This window comes from Amphiura filiformis, chromosome 12 (assembly GCF_039555335.1).
Source record: "Amphiura filiformis chromosome 12, Afil_fr2py, whole genome shotgun sequence".
In the NCBI taxonomy this organism is placed as follows: domain Eukaryota; kingdom Metazoa; phylum Echinodermata; class Ophiuroidea; order Amphilepidida; family Amphiuridae; genus Amphiura; species Amphiura filiformis.
The window spans coordinates 23,627,058-23,647,998 of record NC_092639.1 but is presented as its reverse complement, the minus strand read 5'-3'; the positions used below and the strand labels follow the sequence as shown (position 1 = coordinate 23,647,998).

General features: G+C 35.9%; 1 protein-coding gene across 4 annotated transcripts in view; it reads left to right on the top strand.

Moving 5' to 3' along the window:
* LOC140165961 (protein turtle homolog B-like) overlaps positions 1-20,941 on the top strand; it is a 94,700-nt gene that overhangs the window by 43,144 nt on the left and 30,615 nt on the right. For all 4 annotated transcript variants that reach the window (XM_072189320.1, XM_072189319.1, XM_072189318.1 and 1 more), the window contains exon 5: positions 648-798. In XM_072189320.1, coding sequence (XP_072045421.1) covers positions 648-798 — 151 coding nt within the window. The remainder of the gene's footprint in view (positions 1-647; positions 799-20,941) is intronic.

Below are 20,941 nucleotides of genomic sequence, written 5' to 3'. Positions count from 1 at the left end.
TGGTTGAAAAAAAATGGCTTGTGCCTCCCAATCAGACTCGGTGCCCCCAATCATGGTCGGTGCCCCCCCCCCCCACATGTGATGACCCACGCTATGCCACTGGCTAGGTTTAGTATTAGAGTTGGATTAGGGTTAAGGGTTGGTGTTATGGGTTACTGTTTGTTTATGTGATAGGGTAATGGAAAGTGTGATAGGTATTCTATAAGTTATTAAAAGTACTGTTTAATAAAGTATGAATCATCATATTGTGTACACACTACCACACTACTACCTGTAGAATTTTACAGATTGACAACTTTTGGACAAACTTTTCCAAGGACTTAGATAATGAAAATTACTTGTACAGAAATGACCTCCTTGCATAATGAGGTCCAGAATCAATACCTTCATTTCCATGGGAAATAGAAACACAAAACAGCTGCGTAACCTTGATGTTGTCTTCAAACATTTCGGATTTCAGGAAATAAATTTTGATTAAGGAAGTCTTTCATTACTGTAATAATGAAATTGAATTAAAATTTTGTTTCAGGAAATGTGCTTGTAATGGAAAAAGAGAAATGGTACAGAATCTTTGTTTCAGATCTGCAGGACTTCAGCACACTTAAAAGAGGGCAGTAATCAAGTTTTCCTGTCTTCTATTTTTTCAGATTGGTGGTGAGATTGCTCAATACAGGTCAACTGCTACCAGGACATCACTGACCATTAGATCACTGGTCAAATCTGACCATGGTATATATGAATGCAGAGCTACAAATGAAATAGCTACCATTGTCACCAGCACACAACTTATTGTGGAATGTAAGTAAAGCAGGAATGGGTGTGAGATGGGTGAGGCTAATGCCCCTAAATATATGAATGCAGAGCTACAAATGAGATAGCTACCATTATCACTAGCACACAACCTATTGTGGAATGTAAGTAAAGCAGGAATGGGTGTGAGATGGATGAGGCTAATGCCCCTAAATATATGAATGCAGGGCTACAAATGAGATAGCTACCATTGTCACCAGCACACAACTTATTGTGGAATGTAAGTGTAGCAGGAATGGGTGTGAAATGGGTGAGGCTAATGCCCCTAAATATATGAATGCAGGGCTACAAATGAGATAGCTACCATTGTCACCAGCACACAACCTATTGTGGAATGTAAGTAAAGCAGGAATGGTGTGAGATGGGTGAGGCTAATGCCCCTAAATATATGAATGCAGGGCTACAAATGAGATAGCTACCATTGTCACCAGCACACAACTTATTGTGGAATGTAAGTAAAGCAGGAATGGGTGTGAGATGGATGAGGCTAACACCCCTAAATATATGAATGCAGGGCTACAAATGAGATAGCTACCATTGTCACCAGCACACAACTTATTGTGGAATGTAAGTATAGCAGGAATGGGTGTGAGATGGGTGAGGCTAATGCCCCTAAATATATGAATGCAGAGCTACAAATGAGATAGCTACCATTGTCACCAGCACACAACTTATTGTGGAATGTAAGTATAGCAGGAATGGGTGTGAGATGGGTGAGGCTAATGCCCCTAAATATATGAATGCAGGGCTACAAATGAGATAGCTGCCATTGTCACCAGCACACAACTTATTGTGGAATGTAAGTATAGCAGGAATGGGTGTGAGATGGGTGAGGCTAATGCCCTAAATATATGAATGCAGGGCTACAAATGAGATAGCTGCCATTGTCACCAGCACACAACTTATTGTTGAATGTAAGTATAGCAGGAATGGGTGTGAGATGGGTGAGGCTAATGCCCCTAAATATATGAATGCAGAGCTACAAATGAGATAGCTACCATTGTCACCAGCACACAACTTATTGTGGAATGTAAGTATAGCAGGAATGGGTGTGAGATGGGTGAGGCTAATGCCCCTAAATATATGAATGCAGGGCTACAAATGAGATAGCTACCATTGTCACCAGCACACAACCTATTGTGGAATGTAAGTAAAGCAGGAATGGGTGTGAGATGGATGAGGCTAAGGCACCGAACTATATGAATGCAGGGCTACAAATGAGATAGCTACCATTGTCACCAGCACACAACTTATTGTGGAATGTAAGTATAGCAGGAATGGGTGTGAAATGGGTGAGGCTAATGCCCCTAAATATATGAATGCAGAGCTACAAATGAGATAGCTACCATTGTCACCAGCACACAACTTATTGTGGAATGTAAGTATAGCAGGAATGGGTGTGAGATGGGTGAGGCTAATGCCCCTAAATATATGAATGCAGGGCTACAAATGAGATAGCTGCCATTGTCACCAGCACACAACTTATTGTGGAATGTAAGTATAGCAGGAATGGGTGTAAGATGGGTGAGGCTAATGCCCCTAAATATATGAATGCAGGGCTACAAATGAGATAGCTGCCATTGTCACCAGCACACAACTTATTGTGGAATGTAAGTATAGCAGGAATGGGTGTGAGATGGGTGAGGCTAATGCCCCTAAATATATGAATGCAGAGCTGCAAATGAGATAGCTACCATTGTCACCAGCACACAACTTATTGTGGAATGTAAGTATAGCAGGAATGGGTGTGAGATGGGTGAGGCTAATGCCCCTTAAATCTATGAATGCAGGGCTACAAATGAGATAGCTGCCATTGTCACCAGCACACAACTTATTGTGGAATGTAAGTATAGCAGGAATGGGTGTGAGATGGGTGAGGCTAATGCCCCTAAATATATGAATGCAGGGCTACAAATGAGATAGCTGCCATTGTCACCAGCACTCAACTTATTGTGGAATGTAAGTATAGCAGGAATGGGTGTGAGATGGGTGAGGCTAATGCCCCTACATATATGAATGCAGGGCTACAAATGAGATAGCTGCCATTGTCACCAGCACACAACTTATTGTGGAATGTAAGTATAGCAGGAATGGGTGTGAGATGGGTGAGGCTAATGCCCCTAAATATATGAATGCAGGGCTACAAATGAGATAGCTACCATTGTCACCAGGACACAACTTATTGTGGAATGTAAGTATAGCAGGAATGGGTGTGAGATGGGTGAGACTAATGCCCCTAAATATATGAATGCAGGGCTACAAATGAGATAGCTGCCATTGTCACCAGCACACAACTTATTGTGGAATGTAAGTATAGCAGGAATGGGTGTGAGATGGGTGAGGCTAATGCCCCTAAATATATGAATGCAGGGCTACAAATGAGATAACTGCCATTGTCACCAGCACACAACTTATTGTGGAATGTAAGTAAAGCAGGAAAGGGTGTGAGATGGGTGAGGCTAATGCCCCTAAATATATGAATGCAGGGCTACAAATGAGATAGCTATCATTATCACCAGCACACAACTTATTGTGGAATGTAAGTATAGCAAAATACAAGTGGTAAACACAACTACCTCTCAACAGTTTAGTCATCAGTATTACCACATTTGCAATTTGGTACCCAAATTGGAAGGATTTTAAAGATTTGTTTCACAGTGATTTGACAGTTTCCACACCCATTATGGCTGAAAGGTATTTTGCCAATTCTGATTGTAATAGTTTTGACACTCTGAAGTGTTATGCATGCAGCATAAAGCATATAATGCAAATGTGCACAACTTTGTCGCCAATGACCAGAAGTGACCCATGTAAGTGTTGTCTCATTTGAGCCATTAAAATACTGAGAATCCCATAGGTTCAATAACACCTAAAAGTGATCAATATGACTATCTGTAATCTTCAAACTAATGAAGATATTTTCAGATTCAGTCCCCCCCCCCCCAAAGATGCTGAAACAAAATGTATACAAGTTTGCTGTGATGGAACTAATGTGTTTGGAAAAACTTAAGTATCCTTCATGCATATTGACCTCCAGTGAGCAGATTTGGAAAACAGATGAAAAATTGTATATTTATGTGCAATAAGTAGCATCTTGTGTTATTTTTAAAGCCATATATAGCAAGTTTGATCAGTGGCGAAGCCAGTACTGTTTCAGAGGGTGGAAAAAGGGGGGGGGGCGGTGGCATGCAACTTTCAAGGGGTGCAAACTTTGATGAAAATTGCCATAAATGGACTAAAAAGAGGCCAGCATCCCACCAGGGGAGCAAGATTTCTCCTGGGGGGCACCTGCCCCCCCCCCCCCCTGCCCTGAGTTTGATGAGTATGTGATTTGATAATTGCCATTAAAAAGTAGTAGTATTCAGTGTTCAATCTCAGGCCATATGTTACAATTTTAGGGCAGTGAAAATGAGATTTGTCTCGGACAAGAGAATTGCCATTCACAATTTAAAAATTAAATTTTTGCCAAAACTTGGACCACTTTTAAAGACTTTTTTATATGGAGCATCGAAATGAGAGAGAAAGAGAGCAAATGTATGCTGTTAGTACTCGCAATAGCTTTAGAAGAAATTTACCAAAACTTGGACCACTTCTAAAGAAAATATTTGATATGGAGCACCAAAATGAGAGAAAAGAGAGCATAATGAGTGAGAGAGAAAGAGAGTGAGTCGAGTGTACACTGTTGGTATTCACATCAGCCCTAGAAACAAATGAAGGCCTTGAGAAATGAGTGTAATGTATCATCAGATCATTTGTACAGGAAGTCATTCAGTAGATGATACGATAAGATCAGGTGAGAGGAGCATACTTAAATCTGGCAGCATATGAATAAACCTTATCACATAAGCATATTTGATTTTCTTAATAGGAAATGTGCTGCTTTCTGACACATTTGGAAAAAATGGAAACAGAACGGGAGAAAATAGGACACATAAAACTCAATTTGGAAGGGTGTGCTCATGTTTGTTAGAATATAGCATCTTTGTAGAGAGTTTCTTGGACATTCCTTTGTCGCACTTGTAGGATATTAGTTGAAATGGTGTCAAATGTGTATTTTACTGTATCCTGTTAATAGCAAAAAAGTCAAATAACTATTCTGTTGTGCTATGCTAGATTTAAATGAATGTTCCAAACAATCATCTAAAAAAAAGCCAACAAAATTAATTTATGCTTTTGTCTTGAAAAGTGCAACATTACTTCTTACAAATCAGTAAATTGAAATTGTGAAAGTTACTAAAATCTCACTCTATTTCATGATATCTGTTCCTTAAGAAAATAAACCCAAGTAAGTATTACATGCTATAACAAGTACACAATAACATTGTTGATCAGCATCAATTGACAAAATTGTTTCACAAAATGGTCTAAGCTTGTTTAACCTGGCTATCTATATACATACAATGTTACAGGCAGCCCACGGTATATAACTTCTGGGATGATTTGATAAAAGACGAGTATTCAGATAACATCCGAGTTATTTGCAAGCATCGGATTCAACATGTTGGTTTGCCACACCTGCCAACCTGTGCACAGCTAAGCTCTCAAAGTGCAACATAGCAACCAGTATCACTTGACACTATAGGCAGCTTCATGACAGCCTCAAATCAATATCTTGTTTTAATCAAGAAATTGTTTTTATTAACTTTCAATCACATCTTTTAAAATACACACCTTGTTAAAAACCCTTGCTGAACATTTCAATTAATGATATTTCACTAGGTGATTTCAAGATCAGAGTGTGAAACTTGTTAATAATTTTAATGCAAACTTACTTTTTGATTCTTGCTGTATGCTGATTTTGTCAATACTACCAAATTTACACTAGCTGCATTTCAGAGTGACTGCAAAGCCATGTATCCCATGTGATCTGATTGCATAATCCTGCCAAACTACATACGCGTATGACCGTATGTGACCGTAATGAGCCGTAAATGTTGGTGCGACTTGTATCTCATTTTGATCATGTTGATAGCACTAGTCAAACATCTTTTAAACCAATCAATAATCCTATTAGGATAATAAGCTTGTACCTATTTCTATAGAATTCTTAAATAGCTCTTGTCTTTGTTTGCTTTGGCTAAATCCTGTTCCAGTGGTGGGTTACAAAGCATTATATTATGTCTGTATTAGGTATAACCAACAATTAACAATAAGAGGACATTCCTGAACCTCGTTGACATGGGGATGATTTGAAATGACCGCCAATTATGACTGTTTGATATTTATTACCAGCAATATGGAAAAAAAGACACATGAAGAACTGAAAAAGGTACCATTTTGTTGAAGGAGCAAAGTTCAACAAACCATAACCCCGCTCCTGGATATCGTTTGAAGTCAAATGATATACCATTTTAAAGCTTATGATATATATTTTCTAAACATGAAATAAAACTGAATTGACCGGAGGCGAATTTACGGCTCATTTGTGATGTACGCTCACATATGCCCATGAAACAGATGACGGGCGAAGGTCACATGCGTGGCTTGTCGGTGGTTCAAAACCAGGATGGGGAAACAACATTTCTCCATCTTTTTTCTTCCTTTCTTCTGTCCTTCCACTTAAGCAAAAAGCAGAAAGGGAATAGGGTTAATGTTTAGTGAATCAGGTGACACATGTTATGTTGGATGAAAGAAATGTTGAAATGGGTGAGGCATGGAGCATCTCAAATTACTAAAAGGGACCTTGAAAAATAGGAAAAATAGTTTTAAAAGAACACTTAAATCTATGATGTTTTGTGTTTCTGTTCATATGTGTGATATAGAGTGCACAAACTAAAAAATAGTTTCAAATAATAACTTATCCTCTCTTCCTTTTCAAAATCAAGTTGCACCATTATTGTTATTGAATTCTCACAAATGCAATTGCATTCCAAATGATTGAATAATTTGCAATGAAAACTCACAAATTGCATTCAAATTGATTGAATAATTTGCAAGGAAAAAAAGGCTTGTTGAAAACAATTAGAGACAGTCACAGGAAGAAAATTATTTAAAATTAAGGAAACAAATAGCTGAAAGCATCTGAAAGACATAAAATATGCACAAAAATATATGATTAACGTGTACACCATTGAATTGTGTACAACATTGAATTAAAAATGTGTGCACCACCTGCCTGGATATTTTGTCTATGAAACATACTTCCAACCCGGTTTCCGAAATGCATTTTACAAATGAGTATTGGGAAATCTACCCAAGTCTTAAGAGCAGTTTAGAACATTCTTTGCACAATTGTCAAGTTCACATTCAACTTATAGAGTTTTTAAGTTGTAGCTGTACAAAGTTTATAATGTTTACATTTGTTTAAGTGCATACCTAAAATTTGGCAAAAAAACCCTACTTTCACTTTGAACATCTTTTAGGTAACTTTTTGGTAAGAGTAAATGATGCATGAATCTTTTTCTTTAATTTTATGGAATGGTGATAAATTTTAAATAGATTAAAAAATCATCTTGTCAAGTTGTCACCATTGTAAATAAATGACCTGCAGGTAGAAAAGACCATTCAAGATTAAATCCAGGACCTCTGCATCTCTAGACTGATGTTCTACTAAACCAGTCAGCAATTTTGGAGGACTTGCTGCTGTCGGGTTTAAGTTATCTACTTCTCATTTAAGTTTTAGAAGGAGTTAAATCTATTCTGAAATGAAAATGGTGTTTGAGGTAAAAAAATAAATTAAATAAAGCTAAAGCAGACAATCCAAGGTAAAAAATTCAAATATGTGGAGTAAATTTCATAAGTATGCTTGAATAGTAAGCTTGCACTGAAGCAGTTCCATTTCAGTTTCATTGCATTTAGTCTTTTCATTGAGAATTTCATGCTAAATTTGCGCGTACACATGCTCTGAATTACGGGTGCTCAAATGTGACACACATTGTAATCATTATTTATTAGGCCCATTCATAACGTTTATTCTCCCTGCTTTGTGTGCAGGTTTGGAAGTGAAGGTTACAGGTGAATGATAAAGAAGAAATATTTGAACCATCCTGTTGTCAGGTGGTTGTCTTTAACAGAAATGCATGATATATTGAATACATTAATTGTATAGGCCATGTGGCACCATTGGACACTCTCATCGCCTGCACCACAGTTCAGATAAATGCACCTGCCAGCAGGCCAGTCGGAGCCGCTGCAGCGGCCGCACCATTTTTTAGCCTAAAAATAAAATTAAAATTAACAAAATAAACAAATTGACACAAAAAAAATCTGATTTTTAATGTCATAGTTTTGCAGTTTATATAGTTCTATTAACTTATCGTTTAAATTGTGGATTCATTTTCAAAAATGCTTTGGCTTTTTCCCCATGAGTCCCCATGAGCTCTGCCCTTCAAACCCAGTGGGGTTCCACCCCAAACCCCACTTTGGCTGCACCACTTTAAATTCATTCCGACAGTCTGCCTGCCAGTATACTGTCACACTATCCTGATGCAAAGTGACATTAGTTAAGTTCATTAATCTTATAATTATGGAGATTGAACCATGCCTTTGAGAGGTGAAGAGAGGAACTTGTGAAAAGTGTAGGGCAATGCACCCATACAGTGTATTCCAGAAAAAACCAGACATTCACCTAATCCTAATTGATGATAATCATTACTTAAACAGAACAGATTTTTTTAAAAGATTAATGGATTGCTGGAGGTGTTAGTGGAACAATTAAATTTTAATGCACAATTAGTAAAAAAACAACACCCAAAATGTGACAGAAAATATTAAGAATGATACGAGAGTAATTTAACGTCAGTTGGATCAATTTCAGCGATCTTGAAGGTAGTTGACAATATACGTCAATTATCGTAATCAGTAATGCCCCCTGGACATCGGTACCTATTATATTGCCTATCTGATATATACTAGGTGTTATAACCAACACGTTTCTATATGATGGTTCTGTTGAGAGAAAGTTGAACGTAGTTCCTGTGAAAAAAAATGATGGATAATACTGTATGCAAGGTGAGTAATAAATAGTATCAATTCTATAGCAAGGGCATGTCAGTTTTCTGATTGTAGAGAGTTGCATGCAGGTCTAATACAACCTTAAATGCCTGATACATTACACTAATGTGAAGGAGTTTCTAATGTTATATGCAATATACCATGGTTTTGTAACTAGTATTTCACATTACACTGTCATTTGAAAAATTATATTACTGCCAATGTTAAACTATTTATAGATCCTGAGGCTGTTTCACACTTACATGAATGATATAAAAAAGGAGATTTTTAATCTACATGTTCACTAACACTCACGTTTTTCATTAATTTCTTGTCATAATTTTAAAGAAACCCATATTGAAGAGGAGGTCCTGAAATATTCAACCATTCTATAGTATAGAAACACTGATTTCCTCCAATATTATAAGGATTTGCAGTTATGGTAATCAATCGGAAGGAACATACAATTTTAAGTCCCAAAAGTAGGATAGAAATTGAGTTTGGTTTCAGTATATGCCACAATCCTAATAAACTCTCCAAATGCAACAGTAGATTGTTCTCAAGACACAGGTAAGTCAGGTAACGTTTAATATTAAGAAATGTTGAGAAACCTATAGCTTGATGGCAGTATTGTCAAATGATATTAGGCAAATTATTTTGACATTGTAGTCAAAGAATAAAATCAGGTGCACCATGCTTTGATTAAAATCAAGTTTGATGTCAACTTTGGATTCATTTGGTATTTAGTACACACATTTTGGAAATTTTGAATTTTGTGGAAGGTCTTTTTTAAACAGGTACCAATACAGATGATTATGCAGTGGAACTAATTTGTGTTGCTAATTAAATGTCAAATCAAATCAAGTTTGATGAGATTTAATTTGATCTCATTTGTAAAGTCACAAAAATGTATGTATTTGGCAACCAATAAATATTTGCTGTGTGAAAGTTATCAGTAGTTTCAGTCATGCACAATATACACAAGTTTGAGAATGATTACAATCTCACAGAATACAATTAGATTTGAACTTGCATATCCTGGAATTCATTACATGCAACTAATTTCATTGTTAGTGGACTCAAACATTTATCAGCAATTTGTCAAAATCAATTAATTAAACAGAATATTTGGCATATGAAGGAGTGGTATTATTACAAGGTTTAGTTGGTATCAAAATGAAATATAATTAGGTTTATTTGTGTTGTATAAATGCAGAAAGTTACCAAACTTTCAGTTCTTAAAACATGGCTATATACATGTCTGAAGGAAAGTATTCAGGATATTTCAAGAACCACTGAACTAATACTGAACTTGTTTGCATTGTGAAAATGCTCACTTTTGGATTTGTGCACTTTTCGCTTAAATACAGCATCTAACTAATGTGGGCAACCAAATTTGTATGAAAAAAATACACAGGCACAAAATTAGCAGTAAGTTCCTCATCCATGAGAATTTCAAGCTAACTCAATGAATCTCAAGCTAACTCAATTTCTACATGAGAGCATACTAACCACTACCAGTTTTTGACCGGCAACCTCTCACACCATAGTCAAACACCTTAACAAATGAGCTAACTTGACTGCTTTGAGTAGAAAGATTTGAGTGGCAAGTTGCTTATGTCAAATGTTGATCCACCTGTATGACATTAAAGCAGTATTCAGACTTTTTATTGTACGTGAAATATTGTATGTACAATATGTACATTATTTAATCTATTGCCATTCTATTTCCAGTAATGTTTAAATTCTAACGAATGTTTGATGACGTAAAATCGATAATATATTTCTACTAGATATTGTATGAAACATATTATCGATTTTTAAATCATCAAACATTCGATAGAACTTAAACATTACTGGAAATAGAATGGCAATAGATTAAATAACGAGCTATATTGCATACAATATTGTGCGTACAATACTCGGAGTCTGTGGAGCGCTTAAGAGCAAAGGTTTGTAAACCTTTGACTAGATAAAAGAAACATGTTAATCATTTATGACCTCTTTGTCCAGACTTGTTCCTCATAACATTACAAAGTGTAAATGTGAATTATACATACATGTAAGAACTGTCTAAAAAGTTAGCGAGTGTCTCCAGGAAATTGATCATCTCTATATTTTACACCATTGTGCACCTTATGAAGCATCTTTGGGCAATTTACAGTTCTGACATGTCTGACAAGTGAAATAGGTTCTGTCCCATAAGATTTAACTCATAGTTAAGCCATGACTTAAGTCTAATAATTTGGCTAACTGACATATATGTGACTTAGTTCCCCAATTGCCCATATAATTGTAAGATCACTTTCAACAGAAGGCAATTCATTGAGTTTTCAAAAATAGATCACAGAAATTACAAGCCTATAGGTATGCTTTTGAATCTATTTAGAAGCCTGAAATCATCAGAGTCAAGCAATAGATTCCACCATTTTTATCTAAAAGCTTTCTTCTCAGTTCTCTTAAGCATGCTTCTGTCATTCTGAATATGGGAATGAAAATTTCCAAGTCATTTTTTAACCAAATCTGCCCGATAGCATCATTCTTTGCAGTGCTATCTACCAAAGATAGCATTTGCTGTAGGCAAGTTTCTCTACAAATATTGCCTCAAGGAACTTTACAGTGGAATAGTCTAATGACAAAAGGTGGTATTGTGCACTACATGTGCTAATGTCATACATTCCTTTGTCTTGGTTGAAACTATGTTGTAAACTTAACATGAAGAAGGATGCAACTTAGTAATGTTACATAAGATATGTTAAATATATATGGCACCCCATTCTGTGACGCATTTGTAAAATTGTTTGCATGATACCTCAAATAGATAAGCCTTTGGGTGTCAATATTATCCCCCTTTTGACGCCTTTATCAAACTAAGCCTAACCAGTCTGAGCTTGCCAATTATACTTTGTGTACATGACTTCACCGACATTCTGTGTGCAATATTGTTCATATTCCACCATTTTAGAGGCTTTATAAGGTCCACCTGGACGGGTGTGGATAACATCATGTTGTTGAGATTGGCAAAGAACAGGATGGATTGGCATTCCATGACCATGCCACTGGATATGGCACATAGAGAGAGAGAGAGAGAGAGATAAGGTCCACCAAAATGTGGAAAATGAGAACTGTTTTGATGACTTACTTGAAAAGACCAGTCAAAATTAAATCCAAGACCTCTGCATCTCTAGACTGATGTTCTACTAAACCAGTCAGCAATTTTGGAGGACTTTGCTGTCAAGAAGTGGTCGGGTTTAAGTTATGTACTTCTCATTTAAGTTTTAGAAGAAGTTAAATCTATTCTGAAATGAAAATGGTGTTTGAGGTAAAAAAAAAATAAAGCTAAAGCAGACAATCAAGGTAAGAATTTCTAATATGTGGAGTAAATTTCATAAGTATGCTTGAATAGTAAGCTTGCACTGAAGCAGTTCCATTTCAGTGTCATCGCATTTAGTCTTTTCATTGAGAATTTCATGCCAAATTTGCGCACATACATGCTTTGAATTACCTGTGCTCAAATTTGTGTGACACATATTGAATTCATTATTCATTAGGCCCATTCATAATATTTATTCTCCTTGCTTTGTGTGTCCGTTTGAAAGTGAAGGTTACAGTTGAATGATAAAGAAAAAATATTTGAATCATCCTGTTGCCAGGTGGTTCTCTTTAACAGAAATGCATGATATATTGAATACATTAATTGTATAGGCCATGTGGCACCATTGGACACTCTCATCGCCTGCACCACAGTTCAGATACATCCACCTGCCAGCAAGCCCGGTTGGATTCATTTTCAAAAGTGCTCTGGCTTTTTCCCCATGAGTCCCCATGAGAGGCTCTGCCCCTTCAAACCCAGTGGGGGTTCCACCCCCAAACCCCACTTTTGGCTGCACCACTTTAAATTCATTCCGACAGTCTGCCTGCATACTGGCACACTGTCCTGATGCAAAGTGACATTAGTTAAGTTCATTAATCTGTTTAATTATGGATATTGAACCATGCCTTTGAGAGGCGAGGATAGGAACTTGAAAGGTGTAGGGCAATGCACCCAAGCTTTATACAGTGTATCCCAGAAAAAAACCAGACATTCACCTAATCCTAATTGATGATAAATCATTACTTAAACAGTACAGATTTTTTTTAAAGATTAATGGATTGCTGGAGGTGTTAGTGGAACAATTAAATTTTAATGCACAATTAGTCAAAAAAAAAACACCCAAAATGTGACAGAAAATATTAAGAATGATACAAGAGTAATTTAATGTCGGTTGGATCAATTTCAGCGATCTTGAAGGTAGATGACAATATACGTCAATTATCGTAATCAGTTTATACCCTCTGGACATCGGTACCTATTATATTGCCTATCTGATATATACTAGGTGTTATAACCAACACGTTTCTATATGATAGTTCTGTTGAGAGAAAGTTGAACGTAGTTCCTGTGAAAAAAAATGATGGATAATACTGTATGCAAGGTGGGTAATAAATAGTATCAATTCTATAGCAAGGGCATGTCAGTTTTCTGATTGTAGAGAGTTGCATGCAGGTCTAATACAACCTTAAATGCCTGATACATTACACTAATGTGAAGGAGTTTCTAATGTTATATGCAATATACCATGGTTTGTAACTTGTATTTCACATTACACTGTCATTTGAAAAATTATATTACTGCCAATGTTAAACTATTTATAGATCCTGAGGCTGTTTCACACTTAAATGAATGATATAAAAGGAGATTTTTAATCTACATGTTCACTAACACTCACGTTTTTCATTAATTTCTTGTCATAATTTTAAAGAAACCCATATTGAAGAGGAGGTCCTGAAATATTCAACCATTCTATAGTATAGAAACACTGATTTCCTCCAATATTATAAGGATTTGCAGTTATGGTAATCAATCGGAAGGAACATACAATTTTAAGTCCCAAAAGTAGGATAGAAATTGAGTTCGGTTTCAGTATATGCCACAATCCTAATAAACTCTCCAAATGCAACAGTAGATTGTTCTCAAGACACTGGTAAGTCAGGTAACCTTTAATATTAAGAAATGTTGAGAAACCTTATAAAGCTTGATGGCAGTATTGTCAAATGATATAAGGCAAAATATTTTGACATTGTAGTCAAAGAATAAAATCAAGTGCACCATGCTTTGATTAAAATCAAGTTTGATGTCAACTTTGGATTCATTTGGTATTTAGTACACACATTTTGGAAATTTTGAATTTTGTAGGTCTTTTTTAAACAGGTTCCCAATACAGATGATTATGCAGTGGAACTAATTTGTGTTGCTAATTAAATGTCAAATCAAATCAAGTTTGATGAGATTTAATTTGATCTCATTTGTAAAGTTACAAAAATGTATGTATTTGGCAACCAATAAATATTTGCTGTGTGAAAGTTATCAGTAGTTTCAGTCATGCACAATTTACACAAGTTTGGGAATGATTACAATCTCACAAAGTACAGTTAGCTATGAACTTGCATAGCCTGCAATTCATTACATGGAACTAAGTTCATTGTTAGTGGAATCAAACATTTATCAGCAATTTGTCAAAATCAATTAATTGAACAGAATATTTGGCATATGAAGGAGTGGTATTATTACAAGGTTTAGTTGGTATAAAAATGAAATATAATTAGGTTTATTTGTGTTGTATAAATGCAGAAAGTTACCAAACTTTCAGTTCTTAAAACATGCATGCATACATACATGTTTGTAGGAAAGTATTCAGGGATATTTCAAGAACCACTGAACTAATACTGAACTTGTTTGCATTGTGAAAATGCTCACTTTTGGATTTGTGCACTTTTCACTTAAATACAGCATCTAACTAATGTGGGCAACCAAATTTGTATGAAAAAAATACACAGGCACAAGATTAGCAGTAAGTTCCTCATCCATGAGAATTTCAAGCTAACTCAATGAATTTCAAGCTAACTCAATTTCTACATGAGAGTATACTAACCACTACCAGTTTTCGACCTGCAACCTCTCACACCATAGTCAAACACCTTAACAAATGAGCTAACTTGACTGCTTTGAGTAGAAAGATTTGAGTGGCAAGTTGCTTATGTCAAATGTTGATCCACCTATATGACATTAAAGCAGTATTCAGACTTTTTATTGTACGTGAAATATTGTATGTACAATATGTACGTTATTTAATCTATTGCCATTCTATTTCCAGTAATGTTTAAATTCTAACGAATGTTTGATGACGTAAAATGGATAATATATTTCTACTAGATATTGTATGAAACATATTATCGATATTTAAATCATCAAACATTCGTTAGAACTTAAACATTACTGAAATAGAATGGCAATAGATTAAATAAAGTAGCTATGTTGCATACAATAGTGTACGTACAATACTCGGAGTCTGTGGAGCGCTTAAGAGCAAAGGTTTGTAAACCTTTGACTAGATAAAAGAAACATGTTAATCATTTATGACCTCTTTGTCCAGACTTGTTCCTCACAACATTACAAAGTGTAAATGTGAATTATACATACATGTAAGTAAGAACGGTGTAAAAAGTGTCTCCAGGAAATTGATCATCTCTATATTTTACACCATTGTGCACCTTATGAAGCATCTTTGGGCAATTTACAGATCTGACATGTCTGACAAGTGAAATAGGTTCTGTCCCATAAGATTTAACTCATAGTTAAGCCATGACTAAGTCTAATAATTTGGCTAACTGAACACCACTGCCATATATGTGACTTAGTTCCCCAATTGCCTATATAATTGTGAGAATTCAGTGAAAGTCTTCAAAAATAGATCACAAAAATTGCAAGCCTATAGGTATACTTTTGAATCTATTTAGAAGCCTGAAAACATCAGAGTCAAGCAACAGATTCCATCATTTTTATCCAAAAGCTTTCTTCTCAGTTCTCTTGAGCATGCTTCCGTCATTCTGAATATGTGAATGAGAATTTCAAGTCATTTTTTAACCAAATCTGCCCGATAGCATCATTCTTTGCAGTGCTATCTACCAAAGATAGCATTTGCTGTAGGCAAGCTTCATGACAAATATTACATCAAGGAACTTTACAGTGGAATAGTCTAATGATAAAAGGTTGTATTAGAGTCACGCTTGTAGCCGTGACCAGCAAGTTTAAAAAAAAAAAGACTGATAAAGAAGACTACTTACAGATGCTCCCGCGAGATTATATTTACACCTAACATTAAAACACTTCTATTGTTCGATGTTATTTTTCGCTGGGTACAAAATGTATCTAAAACCATGCTAAATGTTATTTACAGTCCCATGTGTAATATCGTGACAACTCATTAATTCTAAAAGGGCCACCAATCCTACAGTCAATCATTGCTCGTAATAAACAAATATTTTTGCTTCCATTTCACGCGGTATTTCATAGTGAAAATTAGTTGCAAATCATACTGATCCAGAATTTTTGGACACTGCTACAGGTCTACCTGGTTATCACCTTCACACTACTTTTTCAGATTCACTTCCAAATATTTCCTAGCAGTTTCCTGGATACCCTACACACAAATTCTGAGCACCATTCGCCAAAAAATCAAGTTTTTCACAATTCTTTTGTTCTTATCGGACGACGCATCCATTTATATAATAAATGCTGTATTTCGACAAAGTAATTTACAGCAGAGACCCGTGGTCTAATGGTTAGTGCGCTTGACTTCAGATACGCTATCCCGAGTTCGAGACCCGGTGACCAACTGATTTTTTTTTCAATGTTTTATTAAACAATTTATTGTCATTAATCAAGGATAACATAATTTTAAATATCCAGTGCTATTGTGATATTTTTTTTTTTTTTTTTTTTATTAAAGCAAGTTGTTTGATTCTCAGGGAAATTGTTTATTGTGTTAAGGGCCTATTTAAAAACACAGCATAGTGAGATACAACACCATCAAGGGTCAAAAGAAATCTGAATAACACAAGAAACTAGATCAGGTATTATAGGGTATGCAATACGACGTTACTCATTGTTATTCTCATTTAAATATATTTTGTCCTACCACGGGCAAATTCGCATGATAATAGGACAATAAAACATGATTGTGATATGTATGAATGGTTGTTGAATCGATTCAGAGACCTGACTCTCTGTCATCTTCAGCTATCGTAGAACATGACAATTGTCATATACCGTCCCGGTAGGTTGATTACAAACACTCTGTAGGTGTGGAAAATTGTTCCGCTAGTATGGGAGGCCAGCAGGAAAAAAATATCCAAATAACATTTATCAAGCATATATATTACTGTAGCGTCTATGTGACACAACTTGACAAGATAATTATCTTGCCATGTCGACTTATTATCAGCATTATGTCAACATGACGATATAAAATATCTCGCCAAGACAACTGAACAAACAAGTCAACATGGCAAGATAAATTATCATGCTAAGTCGACATACCAAAAATGGATGTTGTCTTCGCGAAATATATTATTATGCCGAGTCAATTTAGCAACAAATTAATGTCTACATAGCAGGATATTTTGTCACGTCCAATTGACTTAACAAACAATATAAGTCAACATGGTAAGATAAATGATCATACCAAGGAATAGTAATTTTTGACACCGTATAATTTAGATTATTGAAAAGCATCCTCGGGATGTAGAGGAGGGCGACCCGAAATTAAAGGAAAATTAAATCTCAAAAGACCACCGACAACCGCCGCTCAATAGGGATATCCAACTAGATTGCCCCCAGGGCTACAAAGAACCACAAACTGCGAAATTTGGATATCCAGCTAGATTGCCCCTTGAGGACTCAGGAACCACAAATCTTGAAATATGGATATCCTACAAATTAAAACCACAAACCGCGAAAAACCGCCAACAACTGCTGCTCAATAGAAATATTCAACTATATTGCCCCGCAGGGCTACACAGAACCACAAACCGCGAAATTTAGATATCCAACTAGATTGCCCCGCAGGGCTATAATGAACCATACACCGCGAAATATGGATGTCCAACAAGTTTTAACTATAAATTAGCCCTCGATAGAGGGCAAAGCTTGAAGGATTAGGGGATTATAACCACGAACCATGAAAGTTGCCTTAACAAACAATATAAGTCAACATGGTAAGATAAATTATCATACCAAGTAATAGTAATTTTTGACACCGTATAATTTAAATTATTGAAAAGCATCCTCAGGATGTAGAGGAGGCGGACCCGAAATTAAAGGGAAAATTAAATATCCAACTAGATTCCCCGAGAGCTACAAAGAAACACAAACCATGAAATTTGGATATCCAGCTAGATTGCCCCGCAGGACTCAGGAACCACAAATCTTGAAATATGGATATCCTACAAATTAAAACCACAAACCGCGAAAAACCACCAACAACTGCCGCTCAATAGAAATATCCAACTAGATTGCCCCGCAGGGCTATTAAGAACCACACACCGCGAAATATGGATGTCCAACAAGTTTTACCTATAAATTAGCCCTCGATAGAGGGCAAGGCTTGAAGGATAAGGAAAATTATAACCACAAACCGCGAAAGACCTACAACAACCACCTCAATAGAAATATCCAACTAGATTGCCTGCAGGGCTACAAAGAACCACAAGCGGCGAAATTTGGAAATCCAACTAGATTGCCCGCAGGGCTACAAAGAACCACACACGCGAAATATGGATATCCAACAAGCTTAAACAATAAATTAGCCCCGATAGAGGACAGGGCTTGAAGAATAAAGGAATACCACGAACCGCGAAAGACCGCCAACAACCGCCGCTCAATAGAGATATCCAACTAGATTGCCTGCAGGGCTACAAAAAGAACCACAAGCGGCGAAATTTGGATATCCAACTAGATTGCCCCAGGGCTACAAAGAATCACGTACATTTTAGTTATAGGTCTAGCCACATATACCTGTATTTTTTATTGTCATAAATCAAGGATAATATTATTCAAACTTCTATTTTTCGCTTTATTCGTCTTATAGAGTACTTCGTAACCGGATGACTTTTCAAGCTTGGAGCCACTCGGCTTCATTCATAAAAAGAAAGAAATCTACCAAAAAACGTTGACAACGTAAAAGAAAGCAACAAGTTTAAAAAGCCCCACCTCGGCTCACTTTTTGAAACTTGGTCCCATTTTGAACATCAACAGCAAAATCGGCGTTTTTTATTTTATTTTTTTAAACAAAATACAGCGTTTCCAACAAGTTATAACGTTTTAATAATAGCATGACTGGTATTATATGCCTACTTGTTATTCATTTAATTCGATCATTAATCATGAAATTAATATTATAAAACAAAACATATATAGGATGTTGGCTTACCATGCAGGAGCAAGATTATAACCTTTCTCATCTTACAAATTAATATCGCATCGGCACATTAAAGACACATAACACATCTGGAAATATTTGAAGTTGATAATATTATAATTAAGTTTAAATCAGTCCCAGGAAATCAGTACGTTTTACAAATGGGACCAAGTTTCAAAAAGTGAGCCAAGGTGGGGCTTTTTAAACTTGCTGCTTTCTTTACGTTGTCAACGTTTTTTTGGTAGATTATACACTACATGTGCTAATGTCATACATTCCTTTGTCTCGGTTGAGACTATGTTGTAAACTTACATGAAGAAGGATGCAACTTGGTAATGTTACATTAGATATGTTAGATATATATGGCACACCATTCTGTGACGCATTTGTAAAATTGTTCGTATGATACCTCTAATGGATAAGCCTTTGGGTGTCAATATGATCCCCTTTTGATGCCTTTATCAAACTAAGTCTAACCAATCTGTGCTTGCAAATTATACTTTGTGTACATGACTTCACCGACATTCTATGTGCAATATTGTTCAAATGCCACCAATTAAGAAGCTTTAGGCCTATAAGGTCCGCCAAAATGTGGAAAATTAGAATTGTTTTGATGACTTACTTGAAAATGCCTAGGATACAGTTCTGAACACGTCAGTCACTTTAATTGCCAAATTTCGCTCTACAATTTGTAACTTGTGCCTTTTAAAGAGAATTCTTGTAAATGTCCAGCTTGGGGCGTGTGTTATATAGTGACGCATGTGGAAGGTTTAAGTGCTTTTGTGAAATAGAAGAGGTTATTTTAAATTTATATGGTATTGGTAACAGTAACACATTCCTACTTTATGCTGTGATGTCTTCATATGCAGTAAGGTCTGGTACAATACATAATATACCTCTACTTTCTCTACACTTTTTGACCTTTGATACATTACCTATATATTGTCACAAAATAACGGTGTAGATTTTCTGTAGCAACAAGTGATAACCCTACAGTGTATTCACAGCTTGGGCTTATTTGTATATACACTTCTAGTGCCCGTTTCTATTCATCGTTATGTATTCTTCTCCCGTGCATTATTTTCGCGAACTACCCTTCACAGCCCAAATTATATAAACCTGCACGCTAAACAATGCATTATCTAAAACCTGCACGCTAAACAATAGATTCTAGATAATACGTGCACGCTCAAATACTAGAAATACTACTTTCACATAACCATATAGTAGAGTTAGGTGACGCTTTCGACACAGAGGTCACATAACTATATAATTGTCTGTTCGATATATATACCATCAAAAAAGTACGAATATACATTCTGTGGTGTTAAAATGGTATGGTTACAAACGGTGTTCTATAATAGGGTACAATTACCGAATAGGGTGCAACTCGCTAGACTTGAGTCCAGTCCTCGTTTACGGAGTTTAGGATTAGGGTTTAGGGTTGGGGTAGGGCAGTCTTGTAATAAGACTAGTAGAGTTGCACCCTATTCGGTAATCGCTCGTGCAAAGGTAATATCATTGTCATAAATTATGATTAATGACCTCAAATAAATCAAACATCAAATGAGACTAATCGAGCTTCTATTAATTAAAAAGGGCCAAAAACAGGTGGATCATAATTATACAAGATGACACCATTGCAAAATATTCAGCATTTTACAAATGAAATACATGTAGGCCTATATCTAAAATAACATAGCGGGCCCGGAAACACACACTAGCGCATAATATCATGATCATGCTTTATAATACCATAGGCCTTCAAACACATGTGTTTGAAGGCCTATGATAATACTGAACAAATTGTTAAATCCCAATGTCGTGTGTTTTAATATAAGTAGATTTTAAAGTTCAAATTATAGAGCTATAAAGTCCAGTTGATATTCACCGTAGTACTA